This window comes from Mastigoproctus giganteus, chromosome 14 (assembly GCF_048544385.1).
Source record: "Mastigoproctus giganteus isolate SK-2022 chromosome 14, ASM4854438v1, whole genome shotgun sequence".
Classification (NCBI taxonomy): Eukaryota; Metazoa; Arthropoda; class Arachnida; order Uropygi; family Thelyphonidae; genus Mastigoproctus; species Mastigoproctus giganteus.
This window is the reverse complement of record NC_143588.1, coordinates 27,986,060-27,995,745: the sequence shown is the minus strand read 5'-3', so window position 1 is coordinate 27,995,745 and position 9,686 is coordinate 27,986,060. Positions and strand designations below refer to the sequence as shown.

The window sequence follows — 9,686 nt, the reverse complement described above, 5'->3', positions numbered from 1 at the left end:
TATTTCGTGATCTTGCTGTGACATCCAGACAGAACTCATTTCTCGGCTGCATCAATGTGATGGGTACTCACTGCAATTAGATGAGTCCACTGATTTTGCAGGTGTTGCAATTTTGCTCATTTTTGTAAGATATGATTTTGACAAGGGATTGAGAAGACTTGCTTTTATTCAAAAGTTTACAAACTCATACCACTGGTGAGAACATCTTTAACTGTATCCATAATTTTATGAACACACACAGTATAAGTTGAGACAAATGTGTTGATGTGTGCAGTGATGCCGCCAAAGCAATGGTTGGAAAAGTGGCAGGCGCTGTGACACGAATAAAAAATGTAGCAAAAAACTGCACCAATAGTCACTGTGTTCTTCACTGACATTCACTGGTAGCTAAAAATATTTCAATCACACTTAAAACTGTGCTAGACAAAGCGGTCCAGATTATTAATTTTATTAAAATTTGACCATTACAGTCACAATTATTTAAAATTAAATGTGAGGATATGGGTAATCACCAATCGGCCCTGCTTTTGCATTCAGAAGTCTGGTGGCTATTATGAGGTCAAGTCCTCGTTAGAATATTTAAATTGCGGCAAGAGTTGTTGGCATAATTTCTGGATCATAAATTTCGATCATCTGATCAATCATTTTGTGGTTATCCAAAATTGCATATCTTGCTGACATATTCACAAAATTAAATGAAGTATGTTTATCACTCCAAGGAAAAAATGTAAACATTTTTAATGTGAGACATAAAATATTTTCACTATCTTGTAAGTTGCAATTTTGGATCTCAGCTGTGGAACAAAATAATTTGGACTCTTTTATTATTATTACTAGCCATATGGTGCAAGGAAGCCTGAGGCTTATGCTGCACCAGCCAAAAAAAAAAAATTCACGAGTTACCCTGAGAGAGAGAGAGAGAGAGAGAGAGAGAGAGAGAGAGAGAGAGAGAGAGAGAGAGAGAGAGAGAGAGAGAGAGAGAGAGAGCACGAGAGTCAGAAGTAGAAAGGTATCACCAAGAAAGAGAAGAATGATGATATCTAGCTCAGGACCCTGGGTGTGCCAAGCCCATACTCACCAGATGTGAGCCCCTACACTTAAGTATTTTCTTCTTGAAGAATCCGAACTTGAACTTGAAGAAGAAATTTGCAGTAACATTGCAGATCATCTTCCCAATTTACACACATCTATTAATCGGTATTTTCCATCCTTGAATGAAAATAATAATAACTGGATTCAATTTGACAAAGATTTTTAAAATCTGATTGATATTACTTCTGACAGTCAACTAATGCAAAAATTTAAAGTTTCTCTTATTGCTTTTTGGGATGATTTACGTGACATCTTTGGGTTGTCGAGGCGGGTAATCAAAGTACTGTTGACATTCATCAGCATGTATTTGTGTGAAACTGGATTCTTGATATACTATGGAACCAAAACGAAGTTTCAAAACTGACTTGATGTGGCTCCAGACATGTGAATACAATTGTCAACAATTAAACCGGATATAAGAAGAATTTGCTAAAAGAAGAAAATATTACACGCTGCTTATTAAAATGTATGTTGATGTTGTGTGTATTTTTTTGTATACTAATAATAATAAACAAAGAATCTGATACTATAATTATCATTTAATTAAGAGTAAAACCTTATAATTTTTTTCCCTGACAGGCACATATACAGGGAGACTGCATTTATTTTTGGGACATGAAAGAGGACAAAACGGGCAGTTGCCTTCCCCCTGGAAAAATGTAACTTTCAATTTAAAGGTATTTAACCTAGAACCAAGAAAATTTTTCGCCTGCACCACATTATTTTTTTATTTTTTTTTTATATGCTATGCTAAAAATAATTAAGGGGTTCTGTTATGTTGTATAAAATATAAAAGGGTTCCGTGACTAAATTTAATTGGGAAATGCTGCTCTACCCTTTACAAAGAAATGGAAAAATCTATCAACTGGAAACTCGCGAACTACCTCAAACCTTCTATCTGATTAATGATCACCAATATGGTTTCAATCAGTGTCCATCCACTGGTGATATATTATGTATTCATCTGTGGACAAAATTGGATGAAAAAATATGGTAAAACTCAAGCAGTTTCTCTTGAAATTTCTGAGGCTTTTGATCATGTCTGGCATAAAGATCTTCTAAAGAAACTCCCATCTTATGGAATGCTGATTGTGTTTTGTAACTGAGTATATGTTTCCTCACTAACTGTTTACTGAAAGGGATAGTAGACAGCACTATCTCTTCTAACTTTTCCTCTAATAGTGATGTTTCCCAAAGTTCAGTTCTTTTTCTCAGTCTTTTCCTCTTGTATGTTGACTTCCTTTTACTCACTGGAAAGTCTATCAATGGTATTTCTGATAGCACACTACAGCTAACCTTCTAGTTTTCATAAGCTTTCCTGTCCAAACGACCAACTTCTGACATATCCACCACCATTTCTTTAAATGCTGAAATTCGGGTAATTCTAATGGGGTGAAGAAAATGCAAATGCTGATCTTTAGGTAATTCTCCAAATGGGAGAAGAAATAAGGGAGGACTGACTTTAAGAATGAATGGAGCTAATTTCAATTCATTTTAAATTAATTCCTGTAGTATTTCTTGCAAATAAAAAAAAAATAAAAAAAGTACTCTTTTATTTTTTTTTTTTTTATTTGCAATTTATTTTTTTATTTTATTTTTTCTATTTGATGACACCAGATTTCATGAAATTTTCTTACACAGGTTAATATCATTTTCTTGTAGGCGTCTCCCTAGCCAGGTGGGAAGGAGCAGCAGTGTGTAGCACACGCTTCTTGATTAGACCAGGGTTCGAGCCCGTCACCACCAAATACGGAGGATGCGAAAAGGTCAGGGAATGACCACCGCATATCCCCAGAGCAATATGGCCTTAGTTGCTAATGCTCCTAAAAACCAAATAACAAACAAACAAACAAACATTTTCTTGTACAGATCCAATTTGTACAAGAAATTGATATTGCCATTGACATTGCAGTTGTGGCTGTCCCACTTCTAATCTCCCAGCGACTCTCCAAACGGTAGACAGGCAAATCTGTCTCAGCTGCTTCATTATAATAATAATTAACAGGTTTGTTGTGTTTTGTAACTATATTTTATTAATGAAGTATGTTTGCAATATGGTTGAGTATAAAAGATGCATGCCTCCAGAATTTGTGTGTTCTCAGCCTTTAATTATTGGAGAACTGGGCAATTCACATCTGCACATAGGTGAAAGTGTACTGTAAGTGCAGCCACAATGGATATCAACAAAGCCATGTGCAAGAGGGCAGTTATAGGGATTTCAATATCCCTCCCTAATCTGAGTGTATGGTTGATAAGAGATTTCATGATCTTAATTTACAGATAATCCCCCCCCCCATTTTAACAGGTCCAACTCCTCCTTTTTCTAAATTTCTGCATATGACCCAAGATATCAATATGGTAGACTGTTCAACAAATTGTGTAGTGATTGACTATTTTTTTTTTTAACCAGCATAATTTAATGGAAAAATGAAAGTAATCTGGCTATTTGGATGGTTTAAGTATTAAGAAATTGTATTCTAAGAAATAAGCAAAAGACAATAAATACAAAAAAATTTTGAGTGCTTACTTGCGATTACTGTCAGTAAGGGTGATGCCCAAAGCTGATACCTTGAAATGTACTACAGTTCCTGTTTTAGGAGGATCCATGTTTAGTGTTTCACCAAGAGCTTTTTTAATTGCTTGAGGTCCTGTTAGAGATTCTGTATCTACACTATTCAAATACAATACACTGCATGCTGAAAAAAAAAAAAAAAAACATTTTAAAAACAAGAATAAACTTTCAATGGTAATAAAACTACTAAGTTGCTATGGAGAAATTAAAATCTATCACAGAGTTCAGTAAGATTGTTTGAATCATACACTCTACAAATATACACTTTTATTTATTTATTTTTATTTTTTTGTTTCTTCAAAATTTATTATTTCTAGGAATACATTAGTGTGACATATTCTCTTAATAATTTATCTAAATAAAATTATTTTTCCACAAAAAAGTTCAGCCAAACTAAAAGTAAGATATTTTAATGGCTCTAGAAATTGTTTCCATAGATCTTCAGCACAAGCTGACTTGGAATAAAAATAGACTTTATTTGTACACATAACTGACGAGTTCTTCTTAGTAAATTTTAATTTGTGGGAATTTTATATTACAAACTGTAGCTTAGGATATTTTTAATTTTCTTATTGTATTATAATTAGGCACACTAATACTAATATCAAGCACACTAATACTGATTATATACACTGGAGTTCAAAGAAAATGCATCACCCCTTAAAACTGTAATTGTCATCAAAATAATATAAGTATATGGAAATATTTCTTACAGATTGCATCAGATAAGATTGACACACGTAGGTGATGATGTAATATTGCATCAGCTGTTACTTTCAGCTATATAAGCATGCTCTGCAAAAGTTGCAGTCATTCCTTGCTTGTGTCAGGATAGTGACTTACGTGCAGTTGATGCCACGAAGAAAGAGTGCTACTGTTGCTTTACATGAGGAAGGATGTTCTTCCCATAATATTGCTTATAGAGTGTTTTGTAATCAGTCGACAGTGAGCAGATTTCTTTCCAAACTCAAGAATACTGGTTCTGCTGATAGGAAAAAAGGAATCAGACACAAACAAGTCTCTACGCCAAAACAGGACTACATTTTGAAGCGCTTATGCCTTAAAAACCGTAAAGCTTCTTCATCTGAGCTGAAAAGAGAATGGAAAGAACACACAAGAGTGGTAGCAAGTGCAGAAGGTGCCTCTTCAAAATGAACTTGTAGCCTGTCTTCCTAAGAAGAAGCCCCTCCTCACACAAAAAATGTAAAAGGCCCAATTAATTTGGTGTAAGGAGCATATCAAATGGACCCCCGAGCAGTGGAAGTCAGTTATTTTCTCAGAGAAGAAATTCAACCTGCATGGCTCTGATGGGAGACAAACGATTCGCCGTAGATGTGGTGAAGAATACCATCCAGACTGTGTGGTGACTACAGTGAAATTCCCTACCAGCCAAATGATATGGGGGTATATTTCGTATCGCAGAGCAGGTCACCTTCAGTTTATAAAAGCTTCTGTAAATGCCAGTGGATACCAGTCTATATCGGAAGGCAAACTGCTGCCAGCCATTAGAGACCATTTCAACCTGCCAAGTAACTGCATCTTTCAGGACAATTCTGCTCCTTGTCATCGGGCAAAAAAGGTGTAAGTAGGCACTTCTGTAGTTACTTTAGCTTCATTTCTGCATTAGAGGCTCGACAGTAATGTGCTTATATTTGTTGAAAAAATGGTTGGAAGAACGGTCCATTACAACTCTTAGCTGGCCAGGAAACAGCCCGGACCTGAATCCTATAGAGAACTGTTGGCATCGTGTGGAATCTGCAGTTGCCAGAAAGAAACTAAAGACCCTTCGTGAACTTCAAAAAGCTATAATTCGTGTTTGGAACTATGAACTATCAGTTGATTATCTCAAGAAATTGACCTTGTCGATGCCTCAACGATGTGCTGCTCGCATCAGGGCTAGTGGCGGGTCAACTAAATATTAGTTTTCACCTGGTGAACTTTTCACTTTGTTGTCCATTTAAAATGATAAACTGAAGCAAACTGAGGACTTCTGATAACATTTCAGCCATAATTGGAGTGTGTATTAAAACTTTTGTATAAAGGCTGCTAATGCTCATTTTGGAATATTTTGAGAGCACCTGTCAAATACTACTTAGCTTTGCCTTAACTATTAATAAATATCTTTTGTTTATATTTTTATTTGTGATGCTTGTCATTAATGAAACATACCATTGCGAAAAAGGGTTAGAAATGTGAAATGCCTAGGTGATGCACTTTCTTTGAACACCAATTTTTACAATTTTTAATTTAGGATTACTATTAGGAAAAGCATAAGTATTAAACCTAAATGATTCTACTTTTGGTTTCAAAAGATAGCAACTCATCAATTAAATGTACTTATATTACAGAATGTTACAACAGAACTCAGTTTTAAATATATTTTTGTAATTTCAGTTTACTTTTTAAAGTAATGCATTTTAAAGGCAACTCATCAGTTCAGTTCTATTGAATATATTTATTCTGATAATATTAGGAATTAAATTAGTAATATATAAAAGCATTCACAATTTTTTCTTGGTATTTCCTGTATGCAAAAAAAAAAAAAAACTTGTAAAATTAAAATGGCTATTAAAATGATGTAAGTGTGAATTCAAATATTCCTTCAGCACAGTTTAATTCAGTACAATTTAATTTCTGGGGAAACTAATGGAACTGGTTGATGATCCTGCATTGATTCACTGCAGGTTCATCTAGACAAGACTTCGGTTCTAATTCGAACGCAGCATGGATTTTTTAAGAGGAAGTCTTGTCTGACCAATTTGATTGGATACGATGATGTGGTCACGAACTCACTTAAGTCCACTGCCATTCCCATCTGAAGAACAAGGGTAACACTTATTAACAGAACTCAGTATCAGGTGTTTTTTATACCCTGTCCCAACCTGTGACGTGCCATAGTTCACCTGCAATTGCTTCGATTTGCATAATGATTCACTGGTCATGTTTTGGCTCATCGGTGTATAAGAAAAACTAGTCTAAATTTTGTCTATATATGTATTATATGTACCTACATAATATGACTATGAACATAGACAAACATAGACAGTACCTAGATAGTGAAAGCATAAGGCATAAGGCATCAAAATGAAAATAAGAAACAATTTAATATTAAATGTAATATTTATTAGAAATTTCAAACAAATCTTTCAAAAACATATCAAGAATATGGGTTGATGGGCAAAAAATAACTCATAATCGAAGTTTGTTTCTTTACTTTTTTATTGAGCTCCTTTTGAATTTCCCTGTAAGGCAAGAGTAATTGTTCTAGGTCTCATTTAAACTTGATGCTTCTTTCCAAATCAGGATCCATTTCCACCGCCTTTTCTGAAAGTTGTATGGAGAGGCTAAAGATTTCCTTTAATGATCTGCTATTTAATTCTGGTCTAACAAGTTGTTGTTGTTGTTGTTTGGTTTTTAGGAGCATTAGCAACTAAGGCCATATTGCTCCAGGATATGCGGCGGTCATTCCTTAACCTTTCCGCATCCTCCGTATTTGGTGGTGACGGGCTCGAACCCCGGTCTAATCAAGAAGCGTGTGCTACGCACTGCTGCTCCTTCCCACCTGGCTACGGAGGCGCCTCTGGTCTAACAATGTTGAGATCTTCCTCCTCAGGATCATTTTGGTTCTCGTTTTGACCTTGTTACTAATTCATCCAACTCTTCTATTGTAAGTTCATCTGCATGAGTCTCAATAGGTTCCTGGATGTCTGTTGCATCGATATTTTCAAAGCCCCCACCTTCTATTCCCTGTGCGATTGCTATAATATCAGCAACCAGTTCATTGACATTAGGGATTGTTTTAGCAACAACCACTTCTGGCCACAATTTTTGTTAACATGCATTAATTATAGATGCTCTTATCTCATCAACTGATGTCTTGACGTTGATCAGACAATCTGCGATGTTATAATTTTTCCAACTTTGACTTACAGTTAAGTCTGACTCCCTTTTCATTTTTTCAATTAAGCCAGTAAAAGTTCTAACATAGATAGGAGAACTATGTTAGGAGCAATCACACCTTGGTCTAGCAGTTGTAAAAGTGATGTGGTGTTGGGTGGCAAAAACACAATTTCAACGTTTGGGTGGTATCGCGTTATCGATAAGAAGCAGAACTTTGAAAGGCAAAGATTTTGAAGATAACTTTCCACCTATTGCACAAAGCTATCATTAAACTACTCTCTAAAAATCCAGGTTTTTTTATTGGATTTCCAATAAACTGGAAGATGATCTTTATTCTTTTCCTTCAAAGCACATGGATTCTGCAATTTATACATGAGTATCAGTTTGATCATGTGTCCACTAGTTTTTGCCTAAAACAAAACAGTAAGCCTATCTTTGGGAGCTTCGAATCCAGGAGCAGATTTTTCGTTTTGTGTAAAGTATGTTCTGGCTGGCATTCTCTTCCAAAACAACCCAGTTTCGTCTGCATTGAACACCTGTTTGGGAACATATCCTTTGTCTGCAATTAATTTTTTAAATTCAGTTGGGAAACTTTCTGCAGCCATGAAATCTGCTGATGCAGACTTGCCTACACGTTTCGCGTTATGAAGGCTATATCAATTTTTAAATCTTTCAAACCAGCCTTTGCTAGCCAAAAAACTTATCCCACCAATGCTATCACCAGTTTCTCTAAAGTGTTGATAAAGGCATTTTGCCTTTTTATGAATGATGAATGAACTTAACGGAATTTTATTTTGAGTTCAGTCTATCCACAGATTTAAAGCCTTTTCCATTTTTTCTAATTTAACATCACGAGTTACAGAGCAAATTTTTGAAGCAATTAGTGCATTTTCACAGACACTACAGTGGATTTTTTCTTCCAATTTCTTGATTGATCATACCGTTGACTCATTGACGAGACACTTTCACCATTAGAAATTTTGTCTAATAACTCAATTATACTCGCTAATGTCATCACCTTCTTTGATCTTTACACAATTCCCTTGTTATTCATAGTCACATTTTTGTAGAGGTTAGAAAAGAACTTGTCCACAATAATGTCACTTTCTTTTAAACGTTAACACACTCTAAGAACAGATGACAATGAAATGAGAGTTATAATTGGTATGTTAATCATGGCAGGAATGTCTCATGCAGTGGGGCTAAACGCGGGATATATATGGTGTAAAGATGGATAAGGTTCTGAGTTGTTATCGGCAACTATGTCTCAGAAGAGGTTCTTGTTTCTTCTTCAGGCCATAGTTCGACAGCATGAATGACAGACACATTAGAAAAGACACTGACCAACTTGCAGCATTTCTTGAATTTTTTTCCATATTTTTGGACAGATGCCAGAGATTTTACTCACTTTCGGAGTATGTCACTGCAGATGTACAGTTAGTGGTGTTCAGGGGTAGATGCTCATTCCTTCAATACATACCAAGTAAGCCGGCAAAAGATGGACTGGAGATATTTACATTAGCTGATGTGAAGATGTGATACACACTGAACATGGAAGTTTATGTGGGAAGACAACCTCCTGGGCCATATGCCTTCTCAAATTTGCCTCTCGATGTGGTGATGCAGCTTTTTTGCCCAATCGAAGGAACCAACAGTAATTTTACCATAGACAATTGGTTCTGCAGTTTGCCTCTTCCTTCAAAATTTGAGGCATTCAATGCTCTAAAAGGGCTGAGTAAATCAAATGCTAATGGCACCTTTATGCTTTCTCAGGAAAAACATACAATGGGGCAGAAATTTAAATTGAAAAAAAATAATAATAAAATAAATAATAATAATAATAATAATAAAAAATTACGGAATACAAATATGTGGGAGCCTGCCTTCAGCCACACTATAATTGATCGTTGGAATAAATTTCCACCTAGTGATGTAGAGGTAGGAACCTGAATGAATTTCAAGAATTGGACAAATTATTAGAATAGATGGATATATGAAGAGTAAAAGTTATTTATTTTTTGGCTTGCAGTATAGGCTTTCTTCCTTGCATCAGTTTTCCAATACCAATAATAACTTAAATTCACTTTGATTGCTGCTATCTGTACAGAGTATTAGTTTATAG

General features: G+C 35.2%; 1 protein-coding gene across 1 annotated transcript in view; it reads right to left on the bottom strand.

Annotated features, from left to right (window-relative positions):
• Positions 1-3,615: 3,615 nt before the first annotated feature.
• Positions 3,616-9,686, bottom strand: part of LOC150075034 (tensin-3-like) — a 40,572-nt gene continuing 34,501 nt past the window's right edge. The window contains exon 4 of the mRNA XM_090389055.1: positions 3,616-3,788. Coding sequence (XP_090245181.1) covers positions 3,616-3,788 — 173 coding nt within the window. The remainder of the gene's footprint in view (positions 3,789-9,686) is intronic.